Source organism: Trichosurus vulpecula, chromosome 5 (genome assembly GCF_011100635.1).
Source record: "Trichosurus vulpecula isolate mTriVul1 chromosome 5, mTriVul1.pri, whole genome shotgun sequence".
In the NCBI taxonomy this organism is placed as follows: domain Eukaryota; kingdom Metazoa; phylum Chordata; class Mammalia; order Diprotodontia; family Phalangeridae; genus Trichosurus; species Trichosurus vulpecula.
In genome coordinates this window covers 210596242-210619526 of record NC_050577.1, presented here as the reverse complement: position 1 = coordinate 210619526, position 23285 = coordinate 210596242, and the positions used below count along the sequence as shown (strand labels likewise).

The window sequence follows — 23285 nt, the reverse complement described above, 5'->3', positions numbered from 1 at the left end:
ATGATGTAGAATCAAACAATGTTCCAATCTCTGTAACAATGCAAAAAGCTGAAAAGATATTACTAGTGCTATCAGTAGTGCTGGTGCTGAAAGAGGTTTCAGTTTAATGAATATAATTTGCATGAGGATGAGAAATAGAACACATAATAGATCACATATCAGATTTAAAGACAAATTTATTGGGAAAAGAGTTGTCAGACTGAGATGCAACTCATGTCAAATTAGGTTTGAATTGAAAACATAGGCCGACTACAGATATCTTTTTTGGCAAAAATCAGTGAAAACATTCTTTGAAAATCAATTGGCTACATGAAATAAAGAGTATTGTATACTTTATTATTTGAAAATTATGTGCTACGCATCTTTTAGATGAGTAATATAATAAACTCATGTATGTACATCTAGCCAGTAAACCCAAAGTTAAGGAGGCAAACTTCAGTCTTTGGGAAGAGGAGGTAGAGGGAGAGGGAGAGGAAAGGGGAAAAGCAGAGGGAGAGGGAAAGGGAGAGGGAGAGGGAGAGGCTACTCACAGGTTGTGTTTGTCCTTCATTTTCTTGAACAGGACCATAATATCAGGAAAATGATGACACAACTTGAAGATGACTGATTTAAGTGAGAGAGGGCTGTGCAAGGTCACCAGCCTCACTTTCTTCTCCAGAGCCACCTGGATCCAGTGACCTGATATTCACCAAAGTGACTGGAGATGGCCCAGGATGCATTGGGAGACCCTGACCCTTTCAGGCTAAGGTCTTTTCAGGTTTTCACCCAATTCACTCTAGAGCTCATAGATTGGACAATAGGTCCCTGCCTTCCTAGCCCAGAGTGTATATAAATACTAAATTGTAACTGTTTCTCTTTTGGCCTGGAACCCTGAGGATCTTCCCCTCCCAGTTTGATTTTTTTTCCTGAGTTTGATTAAAGGGACAATCCATTGATTAACTTCTTAAAGAGGCCCATTCACTCAATGGGTGTTACTTCACTCAAAGTGAGAATAAAACAACATGTATGTACATATGCATGCTTTTCCCCAGAAAGCTTGTTGTTAAACATTCACCACCACATCACTAGTTCTAGATCTTACAATAAATCTTGTGACTTAGAAACTGAACAATTTTCTTGTTCAACATGAACAAGACAACAAATTTGGAGAAGACTTGCTTTTTGATGTAAGAGGCAAACTCTTGTTCATAGAAGTGCTAAGACTTTTTCTTGTTATCTCCATGTCCAGGCCAGGTTTTATTGTCTTGTTTTGTATTTTTTGGAACATATTTTTTTCTTTTGTTAGGTCATCAGTTCTTGAAAAAAAAAATCCACTACTATCCTATCACTAAAATATACCTCTAAGTTCTTTATTTATGTTGTCTTTTGCTTCATGACAAATCATGTTTTACACCATACTGTTCTGTTTCCCTAATTTTTCTTAATGTTCCTAAATGAGAAGCATGAAAGCTATCCAAAGTAAAACTCATTATCTTCCCCACAAAATGTGAACTTCCCCCTTTCTGTCAATGGCACCACCATCTTTCCAGTCACCTAATTTCACACCCTGGGAGCCATTAAATTCCCCATTCTCATTCACTTCACATATCCAATCAGTAGCCAAGTCTTGTCAATTATACCTCTGTGACATCCTCTTTTCATTGGCTGCCTTCTATTCTTAGAAAGTTTACCTTTGCATTTTTGTATCCCTTATTTCTTTCAAAGTTCAACTCAGGCTTTACATTCTGTACAAGGCCTTTCTTAAGGTTTTAGAACCTGCCCCCACAGATTACTTTTTTTAAAATTTTGTCTTCACTTATTTCTATTCATATTTCAGGTTTTGTAATTTGGCTGAAAACATGAATCAGCAACCAAAGTCATATAAAATTTGCTATTCCTTCTCTTAAAGCAAAATCACAAGATATTCAATATGATATGTATGCCACTATGAAAAATATTAAAAGACATATCAAAGATAATTTTAAAATAGGGAATGTAATACATTTACCTACCTAGTCTAAACTGTTAGCTGATTTTATTTTTAAAGTATATAGTTTACAGCAAACAGTTTCATCTAATTTTTTCATGAATGTCCCAAAAAAATAAATAGTACTTCCCAATCAGATATGAAGAATTTTTGATCCATAGTCTCTAGGTTTTATTTAAGAATAAGAAGCTATGTCTCCCTTGATGGATTGTAAGCACCTCAAGAGAAATGACTATTTCATTTTTGCCTTTGTATTCCAAATACCTAACATAGTATCTGACACTAGAGGCATCACTTAAATAGGTTCTTAAGAAATGTTTACTGATTGACTGAAACTGGCATTTTTTTCTTTGACAGTATTTGAAATATATGATGGTTATTTTTGTTTTGTAAATAGTAATCTCTTACCTGTACATGAATAATCATCAATTCTTAGGTATCCTGTTTTGCAGATGCACATGAAAGAACCTGGTATGTTGACACATATGGTGTTCTCCTGGCAATAATGGTGTCCTTCAGCACATTCATCAATGTCTGTGAAAAGAGGAGGGGTGTCAAGTGATCAAGAACTTTTATTAGAGCTTTTCTAATATTTGAGGGGAAAAGTTACTTGAATATCATAAAATTTTAGAGTATTTTTGTATTTCTATTTTTAAAATGAGTGATGTTCAGACTACAGAAGCAGAATTTGATTTCTGTTAACAGTTCTTTATGGAGTTACAAAGAAGAATACATTAACATTAATCCTTCCTAATTTTTGAAAAGTAATTTCATCTATCTATATATTTTGATGAAAGAGGCTAATATAGCTTTGTCAACACTAAGATGCTATTTTTGATATACGGGATATATTTTATATGAAGAGATATGATGAGAAGAGAATAAGCATTTCATGTACACTGCAAATTGGAGCAACTGTCTTTAAAAGTTTGTTAATGACTTTTTTTCAAAAGTAGGGATAGTGATAGAATTCGAAGGGCAGATTATGTACATAAATGAGGACTTTACTGAGCCTTTCAAGTTGCATGGTGTTCTACTAAATTGAACTGATAGGGACTCTCACCTCCATTTTAAAATCCCCAAGAAAAACTGTGAAAAGAGAGAATACTCTTTAAAACTTATTTTTATACTTTTTTTGGTTCTTACATCACCTGCATTTTCAATATATCCTTCCTTTCAACCATTTCCAGAGGGTTATTTCTTATTGCAAATGTAATAGGGCTGAAGGGTGAGAGTTTTTTGGTCAATGAAGGTCCATTTCTGGGAAAATGAACAGTGGACCCGTGTGGCTATTTGGTGAGCTTGTGATGGCACGTAATGGAAGGGCCTCACTTTCTATTTCAGAGCATGCTCACATATTCTCTGTTTCCTGACCACTTAATGTGTAGTAGATAAAAGCTTCCAAGGTAGAAAAGAGAGTGCATACAAAAGGACAAAACAGAAATTGTCTTTTCCTTCCTTCTGGACATGAGATATAAAAATGAATCTAAGCTCTGGAGGTATATGTGGATGGCAGGGAAGAGTATCCTTCTCTGTATTGGGTGGCCAGTGATTATATAGACAAATAGGCAAGCCTGTGTCTGGGACTAGCTTCATTTTGGACACAGCTGCAAACCAAACTTTGGTAAGGACCTTTGGAGATGTCACAAATCTCTCAGTACTAAAGGAAAGAAGACAATTTTGTTGAGGATGCCATATGCCCACTTCAGGTCAGGGGAAGGAGGCAACCCCTCCACCCTCTGAATCTAAGAGAATTGTCCTTACATCTTGTCAATCGATTGGGGAATGGCTAAACGGGTTATGGTATATGACTGTGATAGAATACTACTGTGCTATAAGAAATAATGAGCTCAATGATCTTGGAAAAACATGTATAGACTTACATGAAATAATGAAAAGCAAGAGCAGAACCAAGAGAACGCTGTATATAATAACAGCAATATTGTTTTAAGAACAACTCTGAACGAATACTTCATATTGACTATTATAAATACCCAAATTAGCTATAAAGGACATATGAAAGAAGACACTATTCATGTCTAGAGAAAGAACTGATAAATAGAAGTAAGTATAGAATGATTTTACACACACACATATATATAAATGTGTATATGTATGTATGTGTAAATATATAAACATATGTGTATATGTACATATATGTACACACATGTACATATTTGTGTCTAATTATAGCCATCTCTAGGTTCAAGGGGAAGGAAAAAAGAAATTTACATGATAAGTATATTATATATTTAAAAGGAATAGCAAGTTGTAAATATAGATTTTCAATTTCAAGGGCTAACATCTTTTTTTTTATTATACTATGGTATAGAAATGCTTGTTTTATTCCATAAATTAAAATAAAATAAAAATTTAAAAAAGAGTGACAGAGACAGAGAGACAGACAGTGACAGAGACTATCCAAAAGACCTTTTATTCACCAAACAGTACACAGATAGGAAAAAGGAAAAGAAAAGAATTAGCATTTACAAAGTGGCTACTATGTGTGAAGCAATGTGCTAAGCACTTTACAAAGATTATCTTATTTGATGGAACAACCCTGAGAAGTAGGCACAGGTGATGAAACTGAGGCAAATAGAAGTTAAGTCATTTGTCCAGGGTCACATAGGAAATAAGTGTCTGAGGCCAGGTTTGAACCCAGGTCCTTCCATTCCAAGTCATCACAAACTTGAAGAGAAAGGCTCATCAAACATTCACTAGGGTTCCAGTCTCAGGAGTGACCCTCATTAAGATTCCACTACTAGGCATATATCTCAAGGAAATCATTGATAAAAACAAGTCTCTGTATACACTAAGACATTTATAGCGGCATTTTTTGATGATAGAAAAGATCCAGAAACAAAATAAATGCCTATCAATCGGGGAGTAGCTAAATAAATTGTGGCACATAAATGTAATAGAATAATATTGTGGCATAAGAAACTATGAATATGGTGAAAGAACAACATGACCCCAAAGAAGAGATATCAGAACACACATTCCCACATTTTTCTGAAGAGATGGGAAGTCCACAGATAAAACATTTAATGTATTTTCCTTTTTTAAGGTATTTAGAGCTTTGACTGATTTTTTTTCTTCCTCTTTTACATTTCCCCCCTTTAAATGTATTATTTGTTATTAAATGTATTATTTGTTCCTCCAAGGAGGAAGAGAGGGAGAATATAAGGACAAATTTAGGTGATGTGAAAACAAAAGATATCAGTAAAAGTTTATTTTTAAAAATATTTTTGAGCATGTTAAAAAAAAACCAAAATGAATATGTGTGGCCAGTGAGATAGGAAGTAGCAAGTAAATGTGCACAACAATAAGTGCAACTGGCTTTTCTAACACATGTTGGAATTTACATGTCATGTTTCCAGTTAAACCTGTCATAGTTCCTTCCAGAAAGTCATTCATTAGGAACTAATGTACAGTCTTTTGACCTGGAGATGGTAGACATACTACCAAAGAGAACAATCTTTATCTCTAGAATGTAAAAGCCTTTCCTTTGGAGAGGGCATAGTGGCTTTGTCCTTTTGTCTCAAACATCCACTGCAAAGAGGGAGGGGCTTGCTCAGTATTTCACATAGTTTTTCATCAGTGAGAAGGGATCAGCAGGCATTGGACAGGGGTTAAACTAGGCATGATAAGATGAAGTCATTTGAATAGGCTACACACTATCATTTGGATTATTTGTCATTTAAATACAGTATTTGCAAACTTTTCGCATTTTGATTATATTCCAAATATTTCTGGTCTTTTGAAATTTACTGTTTTCAAACTGTGTTCTCAAATAGTTTTAGGTTTCTAGTATCTGCTGCACTATTTTCCAAACCCCATTTAACTTTTTAACAAATCAGAATACATACTGAAAATATATATATATATATATATGATGATCATTAGCCAGAGATGGAGAACTAATGTATCCAACCAATCAGTCAGCAATCACTTATAAAGCATTTATGCCAGGCACTGTGCTAGACTTTAGGGATACAAAGGAGGCAAAAAAAAATGTCCTTGCCCACAAGACACTTACATTCTAATGGTGACTGTGGAGGCGGGTGGAGAAGGGGAGGCATGACAATGTGCAAACAATTATATACAAAAAGATATATACAGAATGATTTGGAGTTAACTGCACAGAGAAAACACGAATAGTTGGGAAAGACTTTAAAAGGCTCTTTGCAGAAGGCTAAATTTGAACTGAATCTGAAAGAAAATCAGGGGATCCAGGAGGCAGTAGTGAAGAGGGAGAAAACTTCAGGAATAGAAGACAGCCAGTGAAAAGACACAGAGTTGGAAGATAAAGTATCATGTTCAAGTAACAGCAAGAAGGCCAGTAGAATTGGAGAGCATTGCATGTGGAGAGGGATAAAGTAGAAGAAGATTAGAAATGTAAGAAGAGGCTAGGTTGTGAAGGACCTTAAAAATCAAAGAAAGAATTTTATATTTGATCTTATAAAGAGGGAATCATGAGTCTATTGATTAGAAGACTGACATAGGCAAACATATATCTATAGAAAATAATTTTAGGTCTCTATCACTTTGAAAGTTAAAAGGAGGATAGATTGAAGTGGAGAGAAACTTGAGGAAGGGTGACTGGCCAGAAGGGTATTTCAATATTCTAGGTGTGAAATGAGGATGGTCTGTAAGAGGGTGGTGGCAGTGATAGGGAAAGAGAGAGGGACATTAGATGAAAGATCTTGCAAAGGTAGAATAAACAGGATCTAGCAAAAGATTAGATATGAAGATGAGAATAAAGAGTTTATGATGACATTAGAGATACTTTAATTTGCATTTTGCTATCAGTTTTTTGAAACACTTATTTTTTTATATGGCTATTGATTACTTGGATTTATTCCTCTGAAAACTGCCTTTTCACATAACTTGACTTTATAGCATTTGGGAGCAACTGCTATTCCAACAATTTTGAATCAATTCCTTATATATCTTGGAAATGTGACATTTATCAGAGAAAATTTGCTGTAAAGACTTTTGCTGGTTACCTGCTTTTCTTTCCAATTAAGCTTTACTGGTTTTATTTGTGGAAGAAAAGAAAAAAAAACTTTTTAGTTGTATAGATATGCCCAGACCACCTAGGATGAAAGTATCCATGTGGAAGATGACAGGAATGTGCTTCTGGGAGAAGACCTTCTGTATTCTCTTGCCATGTTTTCCATTGGCTATGTAGATGGAAGTGGTTTTGTTTTTAATTCTACCTGGTGGAGTCATAATTACTTTTTCTCTTTCCAGTAATGTCCAAGGGTAGAGATATTGTTTACCTATTCACAGGCACTATGCACTAAGCTGGTAGGAGAATGGTCCATTTTCTCTTCTCCTTAAGCCATGTGACCCCAGGGAAAAATATAAAATATCCAAACCATCAGGAGATCAGGTAGAGATCTTAAATAACCTAATATCAGAAAATGAAATTGCTCTAGATGTAAAAAAAAAACTAACAAAAAAGTACTTGTCCTGACTGATTGATTCACAAGGGAATCCAATCAAACTCCTAAAAAATGGTTCACTTTCATATATCACATTAGTCTCAAAAAATAAGAAAAAAAGCACCCTACCAGAATCCCTTTAGAAGACAAATAAAGCCCTAATATCTAAACAGGAAAGATAAAACACAGAAAGGAAACTGTATATCACTATCTGAACACTGACTCAAAAATTTTAAACAAAATGCTATCACACTATAGAACCTTATCCAAGAAGTAATTCATTAAGATCAGATTAATTTATACTAGGTATGAAACATTAGGAAAACAATCAGCATAATTAATCATATTAAAATTAAAACATACAAAACACACGATCATCTCCACATACTCAGAAAAAAGCCTTTGACAAAGTACAACATTCATTTATGTCAAAGCCCTATGAATTATAGGCATAGAATGATCTTTTTTAATATTAAAAATCTATGTAAAACCAAAGGCAAGCATCATATTCAATGGAGATAGATTAGAACTTTTTCCAATAAGTACATAAGTAAAGCAAGAATCCTCATTCTCCCTCATACTATTTGATATAGTTCTGCAAATGTTTGCAACTGCAGTAAGTAAACTTTTTTTGGAGAGGATAAAGGCAGGAAAATTGGGGTTAAGTAACTTGCCCAAGGTCACACAGCTAGTAAGTGTATAAAGTGTCTGAGGTCAGATCTGAACTCAGGTCCTCCTGACTCCAGGGCCAGTGCTCTACTCACTGCACCACCTAGCTGCCCCTTCCAACTGCAATAAGACAAAAGAAAGGAATTAAAGGAATAAAGATAGATAAAGAAGAGAGAAAACTATCCCTATTTGCTGATGATATGGTTTGCTTGGAAAACCCTTGGGAATTAGCAAAAATATTGAGACAATAGCTTCAGGAAAGTTTTAACATACACAATGAGGTCTTAAAACCAACAACATTTCTATATAATAATTACAAAATACAAGCAACAATAAAAGCAAGGGAAACTCCATTCCAAATAACTACAAAATGAATAAAATATTTGGGAATCACCTTCCCAAAGCACATAAAGGACTTTTATAGACTCTATTAAAAAGTGCTCCTTAAGGAAATAAAGAACAGCTTAAAGATGGGTTTTCCTCCTATTGTCTGTGCCAATATCATAAAAATAACAAAACTACCAAAATTACTTACACTTTTAATATTATACTAAGAAAATTAACAAAAGAATACTTTACAGAACTTGATAAAATAATAGTAAAATTCATTTGGCTAAAACAAACGATCTGGAATATGAAGGTAATGATGAAAAAAGTAGTCATGAAGGAGGAATATCAATTCCAGATTTCAAACTGTATTACATAGCAGCAGTTATCAAAACCACCTGATAATGGTTAAAGAGTAGAGAGATAAATCAATAGAACAAACTAGAAAAGTGAGAACATAGCCCAGTGTTTGACAAAGAAAACACAAATTACCTATTAAAAAACTACCTATTTGATAAAAACTGTTGGGAAAACTGGAAAGCAGTCTCACAGAAATTAGGCTTAGACTAACATCATGCAACATATTCCAAAATACATTGTAAATAAATACATGACCTTAACATTAAAGATAATACTATTTTTTAAAAAGTATAGGAGAAACAAAATCATACACTTGCCACATTTATTGGTAAGAGATAAATTTTTAACCAAACAATTTCAAAAGCAATTACAAAAGATAAAATAATCACCTTTGTTTACTTGAAAGTGAAAAGTATTACCTTCACAGTAGGCATTGTCCTCTCGAAGGGCTCGAAAACCCTCTTGACAAACACATACTGCCCTGTCATTTAGATTCTGGCAGATTGAATTCTCCATGCAGTTATGTCTCACAGAACAAAAATCATGACCTACAAGAAAATTAAATGACTTCAGGTAAAGTTCAGTAAAGCAAATAAATGTTTCCTGTTTTATGATTTCTTTTAAAAAATTTTTTCTTTGTGATTTTTCCTTCACTGTTACACTTGCCCAAAGGAACAGATTATATACTCCAGTATCATAGAACTCAATGCCAAAAAGTTCTACCTTATTTCTAAATAAAATTATTTCTCCTGAAGGTTTTTAGTTGAAATGTTTTCTTTGCCTCTTCTGGAGAAAAGAACTAATAGATATCCTTTGTATAGCCCAGTTTCATTATTAGCACATGAATGAATTCTATGAAGTGGTCACTTTATTCAAACTTGCATGGCATATTTCCATTGGACTCCAACTAATCACCATATTTTACGTAATTATGACTTTACATGTGACTACTTTATGGGATTCATTATTTTCGTTAATCAGGATATATTGTATATAACTGTGTATTCAAGCATACACACACACAGACACACAAACACACAGACACACAGACACACACACACACACACACACACACGTAAATGTATTTCAAGTAAGTGAAATGAATAAAAATTATTGGAGTCAAGGATCAAGACTTCCCGTACAGATGCATGATCATCTACAGAGAAAAATTCCACTTCCAAAATATAATGCAAGGTGCTTGTAATCAAGGTATGCTATATTAAATATATGAAATGGATAATTCAGACAATACTTCTTGAATGTGTTAGCAAGGGTTAATTATATCATTTTAAAATTTCCATATTAGCTTTATTGCAAAAAGGCAAGAAAAATAAGGTGAGAAAATTATACTTCAATTTGTACTCTGAGTTCATCAGTTCTCCCTCTCTGAAGGTGGATATCATTTTTCATCATGAGTACTTTGAGACTGTCTTGGATCATTGTATTGCTCAGAAAGGTGAAGTCATTCGCAGTTGATCATTGTATAACATTGCTATGTTCTCCTTGTTCTCCTCATTTCACTCTACCTCAGTTCATGTAAATCTTCCCAGGTTTTTCTAAAATCAGCCTGCACATCATTTCTCATACCACAACATCATCACAATCATATGCCACAACTCGCTCAGCCATTCTCCAAATGATGGATATCCCCTCAATTTCCAGTTCTTAGCCACCACAAAACAGCTGCTATGAATATTTTTGGGCAAATAGGTTCTTTTCACCTTTTTTTTGATCACTTTGTGATACAGACCTAGTAGTAGTATTGTTGGATCAGAAGGCATGCACAGTTTTATAGCCCTTTGGGCATAGTTTGAAATTGTTCTCCCAAATGATTAGATCAGTTCACAGCTTTACTAACTGTGCATCAGTGTCCCAGTTTTCCCATATCCCCTCCCATATGTCATTTTCCTTTTCTGCCATATTAGCCAATCTGATGGATGCAAGGTGGTATCTCAGAGTTGTTTTAATTTGCATTTTTCTAATCAATAGTTATTTAGAGCATTTTTCATATGACTATAGATAACTTTGATTTCTTTATCTAAAAACTGCCTGTTTAGATCCTTTGACCATTTATCAATTGGGGAATGATTTGCATTCTTACAAATTTGAATTAGTACTCTATACATTTGAGAAATAAGTCCTTTATCAAAGATACTTGCTATAAAAGATTTTCCCTTAGTTTTCTGCTTTCCTTCAAATTTTGATTGCATTATTTGTGCACTTTTTAAAGTATATAATCAAAATTATCCATTTTACATTTTGTAATGCTCTCTATATCTTCTTTGATCATAATGTAAACTATTCATTGCCCTCCTAACTTACTTACTGTATCACCCTGTATTTCTAAATCATGTAGCCATTTTGACATTATCATGGTATATAATGTAAGATGTTGACCCATACCTAGTTTCTTGCTATTCTACTTTCCAGTTTTCCCACAGTTTTTGTCAAAGAGTGAGTTCTTGTCCCAGAGACTGAGGTTTTTGGTTTTATCAAACACTAGGTTGCTATGGTCATTTACTACTGTGTGTCTTGTGTACCTAATCTATTCCACTGATCCACCACTCTATTTCCTAGTCAGTACCAGAAAGTTGTAATGATTATCAGTTTATAATATAGTTTGAGATCTGGTATGGCTAGGCCACCTTCTTTTGAATTTTTTCCATTGATTCCCTTGATATTCCTAACCTTTTGTTCTTCCAGATGAATTCTGTAAAGATTTTTTTAGCTCTATTAAATAATTTTTGGTAGTTTAATTGGTACGGCACTGAATAAGTAAATTAATTTAGCTATAGTCATCATTTTTATTATATTGGCTCAGCCTACCCATGAGCAACTGATATTTTTCTAATTGTTAGATCTGATTTTATTTGTGTGAAAAGTGTTTTGTAATTATGTTCATATAGGTCCTAGGTTTGTCTTGGCAGATAGATTTCCAAGCAAGAAAATTATATCCTTTTTAGCTTATTTTCCCCCTGAGTATCTTCAAATCAACTTGTGCCTACTATTGGAGAAGGCCAAAACTTTGTAAATAATGAAGACTTCTTAAATCTTAGCACTCTTGTTTTTTAAGAGAGTCAATCAGAGTTAACTTGCCCAGGGTCACACAGCCAGTCAGTGTCTGAGACCATATTTGAACTAAGGTCCTCCTGACTCCAAGACCAGTGCTCTATCCATTGTACCACCTACCTACCCTAGGCCTGTTTCAATATGAAATAAAACTAGAAGACTTTGTAAACCATGCTATCAATCACATACTATTTCTCAGGATCTCTGTCTTTTGAGGCAGTTGTTCAGTGATCACTCTAAGTTGTTCAAATGAAATACATAAGGTAGAGGATTTTTAATGGAAGTTAAATGATTACATATCATTCACACATTTCCACATTGCCTCATGTATAGTTTTATGCATGGTTTTATACTTACTAATGATTTGTTATACTTTCTGAAGCTCAGAGTAAAGTGATTTAACTAGGGTGGCTCTGTATGCAACGGAAAGAACATTGGATCTGAAATTATAGGATGAGGTTTGAATCCTGATTCTTCCACTTACTACTTGTTTGTCTAAGACATTTTTAATCTCCCTAGACCTCAGTTTCTTCATCTGTAAAAATAAATGTGTTTAATTAAATGCCTTGCAAAGTTACTTAGAGCTCTAAATTAATAATCACATGAAATAAAAATTTTTAGTTTAAAAATTGAGATCATGAAAATATCAATGTTGCTGCCTTACTAAATGTATGTTGGTTTATTCATCTATTAATAAGCAAAATACATTAGCTTTATTATCATATGGATCCAAATATCTTGAAACTTAAATCAAAGCCCCCCAAAACATAATCATGTGGTATAGATTAGGAGAGATGTTATAGAATGATTTGTCTTATTTTTCAGTGGAAATGGAGGAAAACAAGGAAGCAAGCATTTATTAAGCACCATTATATGCCAGGACACTTTGCAAATATTGTCTAGAATTGAAGTCAAAGAAATCTTCTTGTGCAAGAATATTATTGTACATTGTAAGTAGAAGGTCTTACGCAAGATCTTGTATCGCTATACAGGAGTCTGAGTTTTTTGATCTGCAAAATAAGTGTACTGGACTTCTAAGGTCCTTTCTAGTTCTAAACCTATGATGGCATGATCCTAAATATCTCTTTAAACTTAATCTAATTCAATTCAACAAACTTTTATTAAGTGTTTATTGTAGGTAAGGCATGGTGCTAGGTACCAGAAGTACAAAGGCAAAAAAAAAATGAAACAGTCCTCATCATCAAGTAGTTTCCTTACAAATAAGAATAATACAAGCAAAACTGAGAAGGGTGTGAATAAAAATTCTCTTTTAATGAAAAAAGAACATTCCTAAGAAGTTAAAAAAGAGAATTATTTCTGCCATCCTTTTCCATTGGTTGTTTTATTCCCTGCCCCCCTTTTCAAAGAAGCTAAAATGTATTCTCTGTCTCATGTGTATTCCCACCCCATTTCTTCTTTGGGGGGGGAAGAGAACTTATTTTAGGTAAAAAGCCATCTTGACAGGAAGAAAAGTTTACACATTAACTCTATAATTAAACAATACTAATCAAAATTTATGTTTTAAAAACTTACACACTCTCTGTTCTCAGCATTTTGTGACATTTTTCTTTTCTCTTCATTCTCTTCCTATTTGTCTTGCTATTCCTTATTAGTCTCCTTTCATTTGTCACCATTCATCTTTCACCCCCTAAGTGTGGGCATACACCAGTGTTCTGTGTTGAAGCCTTCTCTTGCACATCCTCACTCTTAGTGATCTCATCAGTTCCTATTTTAATCTTTATGTAGATAATTCTCAAATCTAAATATACAGATCCACACTCTATACTGAGCTCCTCTACCCATTGGCATTTCCAACTCAATGTTTCTTAGTAATCTCAAACATGACATATTAAAAACCGAATTCATTATTTTAGGCATATTTTAAATTATTTCATTAAATATTTATCAATTACATGTAAAAAATTAATAATATTTTTTAAAATTTGAGTTCTAACTCTCTCCTTCCCTCTGATGTCTTCCTCCAAATTGAGAAGCAAGCAATTTGATATCAATTATACATGTGAAGTCATATAAAACACATTTCCATATTAGCCAAGAAAAGTAAAGTTTAAAGTTATGCTTTAAGCTCTATCCTGAGTTCACAGGTTATCTCTCTGGAAGCGGATAGCATTTTTCATCATAGGTCCTTTGGAATTGTGTTGGATCATTATCCTCATCAGAGTAGCTAAATCTTTCATAGTTGATCATCCTTATAATATAACTGTTACCATATGCAATGTTCTCCTGGTTCTGCTCACTTTACTTTGTATCAGTTCATAAAAGTCTTTCCAGGTTTTTTTGACATCAGCCTTCTCATCATTTCTTATAGGGCAGTAAGTAATATTCCATTACAATCATGTGCCACAAATTGTTCAGCCATTCCACAATTGATGGGCATTCCCTTAATTTCTAATTCTTTGCCACCACAAAAGAGCTGCTATAAATATTTTTGTACAAATAGGTTCTTTTCCTTTTTCTTTGATCTCTTTCAGATACAGAGCTAGTAGTAGTATTGCTGGGTCAAAGGGATGCACAGCTTATGGCTCTTTGAACATAGTTCTAAATTGTTCCCCCAAAATGGTTGGATTAGTTCACAACTTCACCAACAGGGCATCAATGTTCCAATTTTCCAAATCCCCCAGCACTCATCATTTTCCTTTTCCATCACATAGCCAATCTAATAGGTGTAAGATGGAATCTCACAGTTATTTTAATTTGCATTTCTCTAATCATTATTTAGAACATTTTTTTTCACGTGACTATTGATAGCTGTGATTTATTCTGAAAACTGACCTGTTCATATCCTTTGACTATTTATCAGCTGGGGAAAGGCTCTTCTTTTTATAAATTTGCCTCCATTCCCCACATATTTAAGAAATGGGTCCTTTATCAGACAAATGTGCTGTTAATTTTCCTCAAAGTTTCCTGTTTTCTTTCTAATTTTGACTGTATTAGTTGTGTTTGTGCTAAAGCTTTTTAATTACATGTAATCACAATTTCCTATTTTACTTCCTGTGATCCTGTTTATTTCCTGTTCATTCACAAATTCTTCCCTTATCCACAGATCTGACAGGTGTGTTTTCCCAAGCTCTCCTAATTTACTTAAGATATCCTTTATGCCTAAATCATGTATTCATTTGGCCATTATCTTGTTACAAGGCGTGAGATGTTAGTCTATGCCTAGTTTCTGCCAAACTGCTTTCCAATTCTCCCAGCAATTTTTAAAAATCAAAACCCATTATCTTTCAGCTGACTCACCACTTTTCTGTACTTCCCTATTTCTGTCCAGGCACAATCGTCCTTGAAGGCACTGAGTTGACTTCACTCTCCTTCACTGCCATTTCCAGTTGCCAACTCTTGTCAATTCTGCTTCTGTAACATGTATTGTATGTGTCCCCCTTTCTGCACTCACATAACAGCCTCATCCCTGGACTACTGCAATAACTTCCCAATTGTTTTCTTTCTTTTATTTCCTTGAATTTCTCTTCTCTCTGATCCATCCCACACATAGCTATCTGTGGCAACAATCCAGCTAGCAGCTACTGTGGCTGTGTAAAACCAACCACAAACAGCACGCAGAAGGCCACCAATACAGGTTCTTTTGATCTGCTCTACTAAAGAAAGCAACGTTAAGGGGGTAACAATCTTACTTTAATCCAACATACAAATATCACTCAGTTAGTTCAGGAAGAAAAGCCAGCAACCTGAGCTTCAGAGCAAATACAAACAAATTACAAACATACACGATATAAACAGACCAAATCACAATTCATCGTTACCGGGAAAGCATCAACATCTGGGTTTACAAGCCAGGAGGCTCTTAAAATGGCTGCCCAGAGTTCCAGGCCACTCTTCCAGTGACTGAGAGCCCCAAAGGAGAATGCCATCCTCTGGGTTTGTATATCTTGCTCAGGATCAAAGAGCATCCCAATGTGGGACTCAAACCCAAGTGACCTAAAAGCATTACAAACCTGGGACTCAAATCCATCTGGCCTAAAAGCCTCTGGCATCACAACATGTCACTCAAACCCATGCAAACCAGGCTTTCCCTTGGGGCAAGGAGGTCATCAAAGACTCCTAATTTAATCAAAGAAACAAAGGCCAGACTCATCAAGGGCACTTGATTAAATAAGTGCTCCGAAAGAGAAAACAGTAAAAAAAAAAAAAGTCCCACCTTAATTAATATTACACTATCAAACTGATATTCCTAAAGCACAAGTCTAACAAAAGGGCTAAAATTTAGGAAACAACAGTAACTTCTGAGAGGCCTTGCCTCTAAAAGCAAATACAAACTCACTTCTTAGGCATTTAAAATTTCACAACCTACTTCCAACTTATCTTTCTGGCCTTCTTATCTGTCACATTAGCTAAACTATCTCAAATTGGGTTTCTTGTTCCTCCAATGTGACATTCCTCCTCCTGATTCCATCTTTGCCTAAATTGGCCCCTATCCCTGGAATGCATTTGCTTCTCACTTTTGCCTTTCAAAATAACTAGTTCTCTTCAAAGTTTAGTTCAAGTAGCGTTTCCTGATCCTCTTAACTTGTAGTGCCTGGTCCTCCCCCAATAATTTTGGAATTATTTGTATATACATATTAGATTCACCAGTAGAATATAATTTCCTTAAAGGTAAAAGATGATTTTTTTGACTTTGTATCCTCAGTGCTAAGAACAGTGCTTGTCATATGATACATGCTTAACAAATGCTTATTGATTGATTAATCTTGAATTTATGATCTAAGTGTAAAATGTAATTCACAATATTTTTATATGTAGTATTGGAAGTCACCATCCTCATTGTTAAAGTTGTGTGATTATTGCTCAACTCTTACATGTGAGACTGGGGTTTAAGTCTTCAATTAGAGAGGTGTAGCCTAGATTTTGGGCAACTAGGTTGTTAAAGTATAGGACCTGAAGTCAGGAACACCTGAGTTCAAATCTGGCCTCAGACCTTTACTGGCTGTGTGACCCTAGGCAACTCACCCTGTTTGCCCCAGTTTCCTCATCTGTTAAGTGAATTGGAGAAGGAAATGGCAACTCACTTTAGTATTCTTGCCAAATGGCATCGCAAAGAGTCAGACTTCCTAGGTTTCTCTAAAACCATCCTGCTTGTCTTGTACAATAGTATACCATCACAATCATATACTACAATTTGTTCAGCCATTCCCCAATTGATGGGCATCCCCTCAAATTCCAATCTGACTCATATAGAGAAGAAGACATTGTTCCTGGAAGAGTTCCAGGCCTAGAATCAGGAAGATCCTGAGTTCAAATCCACCTTCAGATACTTACTAGTTGTGTGACCCTCTGTTTGTCTCAGTTTCCTCATTTATAAAATGGGGATAATAACAACATCTACCTCACAGGATTATTGTGAGGATCAATTGAGATAAATATAAAGTGCTTAGAACAGTGCCTGACACATGGCAGCACTATATAAATGCTAGCTATTATTGTTATTATTATTATGTTGTTGCTAATATTGTTATATACACACTCTTGGAAGGTAGCAAAAATAGTACACCCTAATTGTTCATCTCAGGTTAGTATGACTACTTTAGTATTCTTCAGCTATTCCCTAGAACTAATCTCTGCCTGTGATGACCACTTCACTCTTCCTCCTTAAATATCCATCATTACATTATGAAGTACAGGAAGCTAGCCACCTTCTTCCTCAGAGAGGGCACTGCTCCCTTCATAGGGGCACCACAAACCTGCTATGGAGTCCAATAATTATAAGATTTTTTTTCTTTTCCAACTCTGTCATATTCTTCTACCCTCCAATCTCCTAACATAGGTTTAAACTTTCTGTTTCTTTAAGATTATTTTTCTTTCTTTTGAACTTTTTTCTATTTTTCAAAGAATATTTTATTTTCCTTAATAATTTGAGTGTAGAACTATATCTCTATCCCTCTTATTGTCAGAGAATCAAACCTACATTTTGTACACAAGTAGCTGTAATTGACTATGGAAGAAACAGAAGTACCATGCAATTTCCATGAACTTTAGAATACTTGCCTCACCTTCCATATTGACTGAATTAAAATCTTTAGTTCTTTGTTGTCCTTTCATTTCCTCTTCTGGCTAAATGTCATAGCAAACTGCTTTGGCATCAAATTCTCCCAAGCGACTGAATAAACTAAAAAACTATTTATTTTGGTGATATGTACACAATTTAATCTCAAAATTCAAAAAGTTCAAAAATTAAATATAGACTAGCAGAAAGTCCAGTAAAAGGCAATGTGTTTGTCTCTATATCAGTTGGATTTTTTTTAAAAAGTTGTAATAGATGTTTGGAATATTCTGCTTTATAATATGTTCATTTGTGTGTATATCATCATTCTTACCACATGACAAGCTTGTTATGTAAAAAATCATGTTTAATGTTCTCTCTCTTAGTACCTACAGTATCTTGCACCCAATAAATATTTATTAAGTGAATCAATTTCTCTTTCACGTGCATCTACATAGTTCTTCTTATCACTCATCCCATTCATGCTAACATATGTGGATACATAAAAGTTTTATTAATGAGATTTTATGAAAGCTCAAGTTGCATCTCCTTTTAATATGTACCTCAATGACTTCTCTAGTAAAATTGAAAGAAAACAAAACATGTATATAATTATATATTTCCATGAAGATACTGCTTTGGAATCAACAAGGTCTGGTTTAAAGTCCTACTTCTGACAAATGCTATGTATCTCCTGGCAAATCACTTAACCTTTCATGGATAATATTTGTCATTAAGGAAAGCTACATTTATTCCTATGTTTTAATATAACATATGTCTTCAACAGAAACGAATTTTGTTTCTCATGAAAAGTGTTTTCTTCATTTCTTAATATAATCACATAATATTTGTTATTTTTATTATTAATGTGGTCAATTTTATTTATGGTTTATTTATGGTTCACAACCTGTGTAATTTGCTTCTATTTCTTGTTATCCTAAAACCCTGGAGAAAATAGATGTTTTCTCTCCATTATCCTAACCTGGCAGTATAGTGCAAGTTGGACTAGTGACCCCAGAAGAGGTGCTATAAAAGTATTACTATACATTTTTGGCTCTTTGGCTTTCTCCAGAAATTTTCTGAAGCCCAAGAGCACAAAATAAGAAAGCTGGCCATAAGAGCGATTCAGAATTGGTGAAAGGCCCAATGTAAGAAGATTAAGGCAATAAGGAAAGCCATCTTATTGAAATTAAGCAAAAGGGAAGGGATTCTTTTTAGTAGAAAATTATGATTCTTTGCAAATAGTTTTCTCATAAAGAAACCTACTGAATGTCAATAAGAACTAAGTAACAAAAAGAAAATATGCACATAAACCATCACTTATTTTCAACTTACCTTTGCAAACTTTGCAGCAGCTATGAGGTAAAGTAATATGGTGGGAATCTGGACAATTCAAGGGCTGGCAAACTGAGTTCTCAACAAACTTCATTGTTTTGTCCTGTTAGACATAAATTTCATTATACAAGAGCAATCAATATTTCATAATTCTTTTTTGTGTTGACTATGATAATTCTGGAATAAGGTTGACCCTGAACTTGTTGGAATAAGCCATAATGTTCCCTGCTTAACTTAAATTACTAAACACCCTCCTCCTTGGTGTATTGGCATAGTCTTTCGAGAAAATTACACAAAACCACATCTATCAGGTTGTGATCCAATGAATCCAAGAATAAGAAAAGATATTTATGCTTTATTCAACTGATATTAAAATTAACAGTCTTAGAGGTAGTTTTTTATCACATCACATTTTATAGGGATAAATAATCAAATACCCAGTAATGTTAAAAGTGAAATATAAAATTTAAAGAAATAAATATTCCATTTGTACATTTAAATCACAAAATAAATCAAAGAAACATTATAGAACATTGTATATAAATTGATAAAGATATATAATCTCTTCTCACTATATTCATCTCAAGAGCTCACTTTGAATTCCTGTTATATGTTTCATGTACACGTTCCTGATTCATCTGATGAAGTCCCATGCCATAAACTTCTTCCTTAGCTGGATCCCATTTTCCTAGGGCCCCCACTATAATTACATCATATTATACTCTGTAGCCTTCCTAAGTCAGATGCTGACAGGCCATCTGATATTTCTCAATCTTGATAGCCCTGGCCAATTGGCAGCCAGAATATCTGTTTTCAAAGGATATGGTAACATCTAGGATAGTGGCAGCACAATTCCTAGATTACTGTCCAGTCTAATTCTGTGAATGTATCATCAATGCACAAATCAGGTGAAAGATGTTTTTTGAGATCACAGCCATTGAAATAATGGGCTATACTTTACCATGATCAAGTTTCCTGACTAGATGCTATTTAAAATAATATTTCAGTGAACATTTCAAATTCTTCTCCACTCTTTCTAGGGCCAACAGACAAAAAGCAAAGACACCACTATTTACTCTGTAATCAATTGAGATTTTAGCTGGCAATGGTCTGGAGACTATTCATCACTGGGACCAGATGTTAGATGCTACTGCCCATATTCAAATTCTCCTTCCTTAGAGCTATTTAAATAAATGGCTGGATCTCCTGGTTGAGGGTCATATTTAAGCATGAGTAGTGAGGGTTACAACATAAATAATACATATACATAGATGCCTAACATAAGAAAAAAATCCCAAATTTAATTCATTTTCTACATAATTATGAATTTAGATATCTGCTAGTTGTAAGCTGTTTAAAAGCAAGAACCACTTATTAGCCACATATTATTATTGTGAAAACAAAAAGAAGTACAGTACATCAAAGATAGAAGATGTTTAAGAAATGCTAAATAAATTAATAAGTCAATAAATGAATATATTTGTCTAATAATGTCAGGAGTGACCTAGAAGCAAGTATTGGCTTTTACATCATCTTGGAGTCAAAACCTACTCTGCCTTTAGTGTTGACAATGACTCCAAATCTGGTGGTCTCATCTTGAAAGTTACTATGTACTTGTACTAATATTAAAACAACAGGAGAGTTTCCTGGGAAGATGGTGGAGTAGGTCAGAAAATTTTAAACTCTCAAGATTTTCTGTCACAAAAGAGATAAAACAGCATCTCTGGGCAAAAATAGAGCTGTGAGAACAAGTAAGAATAGAGGCAGAACAGGGGTCCTCTTGGGACAATTGGAAAAGACCTGAAGGAAAATCCCAGGACTAGATTTCTTCCCTGTGAAGAGTAAACACCTCCAGGCTAGGTCTGCTTTAACAACAAGCAACAAGCTGCTTAAATAGCAAGCCACAAACTCTGGAGTTAGCTGGGTTCTGCCTCAGCTGCCACAGGAACTTTTACCCTGGGACATTGAGAGGAATTGGGCATCTGAACAGGGGAATTTCAAGGGAACCTCTGCTGACAAGGAATGCCAGAGAGACTGGGTGAGTGAAGAAGCAGTGGGGTGAGGACACTGCTGGCTGTAGGCACTTACAGGAGGTTGGATGTCTTGGTTTGAGTTCAAAGTCAGAGGGGAGAATTGAAGAGGACCAGAGGCCAGAGATACCATTCCCCATGCCCCAAGACTAGAGGTGATTATAAAAAAGCTAAATTATTACCCCATCAAATGCACAGGCAAAGGAGAAAGAATCCAACCATAGAAAGCTATGGGAGTAGTGAGGACTAGGGTTTGTCTTCAGAGAGGGTACTGAAGCAAAGAAACCCTTTTCTACCCTAAAGAATAATATCAAATGGTCGCCCACTCAAAAAGAATCCATTGAAGAACATAAAAAAGACTTTAAAAATCAAATGAGAGAGATTGAGGAAAAATTAAAAAGAAAAACAAGAATAATACAAGAAAAACAAGAAGATTATGACAAGAAAGTCAACCAATGAGAAGGGGAAATCCAGAATCTTAATGAAGAAAATGATTCCTTGAAAATCAGAATTGGGCAAGGGGAAGCCAGTGAAGTTATAAGAGATAAAGAAATAAAAAAAATATAAATAATGAAAAAATAGAAGAGAATGTAAAACATTTCATAAGAAAAACAACAGATCTAGAGAACAGATCAAGAAGAGAAAACATAAGAATAATTGGACTACCCAAAAGTTCTGATCAAAAAAAGACTCTTGATACAATCATATAAGAAATAATTAAAGAAAATTTTCCTGAAACATTAGAACAAGGGGAGAAAGTAGAAATAGGAAAAATCCACCAATCACCACCTGAAAAAGATCCTACAAGGAAAACTCAGAGGAATATTACAGTTAAATTCTGAAACCCCCAAATCGAGGACAAAATATGATGAGCAACAAGAAAAAAACCAGTTTACATATGATGGTACCACAATTAAAATCACACAAGACCTAGTATTTGTGACTTTAGTGTCTAGACTGCAGATCTTGGAACATTTCATATCAAAGAGCAAAAGAACTCAGCCTCCAGCAAAAAATATCATATCCAGCAAAGTTAAGTATGATTTTGAAAGGACAAAAAATGGATGTTGGATCAACTGTTACACTTTCAGGACTCTGTTAAAAAATAAAAACAACCACCCTGAATTCAACAGACATACAAGAGATAAGAAGAATATAAGATACAAACCAATGACCAGTTACAAGGGACTCAATAAGGATAGAATGCTTACCTGTATTAGAAACATATTTAGATTGTCTAGGAATAAACAATACTCATTGGAAGGCCAAGAAGTTTTTAATTATATCTTATGTTTATTCCTCCTGAATAAATGGGTACATCCCCTGAACAGAGTACAGGAGAAAGTACAAGGGACTCAGACAAATGCCAGTCCTTTTATTGGCTCCTAATTTGAATCTCCTGCCTGGCTCTTCATTGGCCAGATGCAACCCCCTAAACTGCCCACCTCATGCTTCCTTCAAACAGCAACTTAAGCATGTAAGCCTCTAACCTTTAACCCTATCAGAAGCCTAGTCACTGCTAGATTCAAGCTCTGATTGGTGACTACCTGACTTAATTTCTGCTAAAGTTGGGGGAGGGGGAGATGCTTTTTACTCCGTGGAAACAAAACGGGCTCCACCATTTCTCACAATCTCCCTCTCTTTTCTTTTATTCATATTTTGTTTCCACATCTGTAATAGTCCCTTACTCTCTTTATCATCTGAATTCTTCCCCTTGACCACCACCCCTTTAAGTAAATATGGCAAGGGTTGATCAAAGAGGGAAGTCCCCTTTATAAATACAGATACAGAGACCCAAAAGAAAACAAAAATGAAATTGTCCGTTTAAGATTCGAAAGTCTCTTCCCATAGAGCTGTCTGGCAGGGAACAACATCAATGAAGTCCTCTGGTCCTTGGTATTTTTTCCAGCCATCTCCAGCACATCATCTCAGCATCTTCTTGTTCTTGTCTTCTGGTAGGAACCAGCTTTTTTGCCATGCTCCTACAAAAGTGACCTTAGCACAATTTTTACGTTACCAATTTTAATTCTTATACCCTGATCATTTTTACAAATTCAAAATTGGAA

At 34.6% G+C, this 23285-nt stretch overlaps 1 protein-coding gene across 1 annotated transcript in view; it reads right to left on the bottom strand.

The window, feature by feature from the left end:
• The window catches only part of NELL2 (neural EGFL like 2), a 200001-nt gene that overhangs the window by 62430 nt on the left and 114286 nt on the right, over positions 1 to 23285 (bottom strand). Inside the window, exons 11-13 of the mRNA XM_036761454.1 lie at positions 19190 to 19292; positions 9192 to 9320; positions 2375 to 2500 (exon numbers count right to left, since the gene is read on the bottom strand). Of these exons, the coding sequence (XP_036617349.1) occupies positions 2375 to 2500; positions 9192 to 9320; positions 19190 to 19292 (358 nt within the window). The remainder of the gene's footprint in view (positions 1 to 2374; positions 2501 to 9191; positions 9321 to 19189; positions 19293 to 23285) is intronic.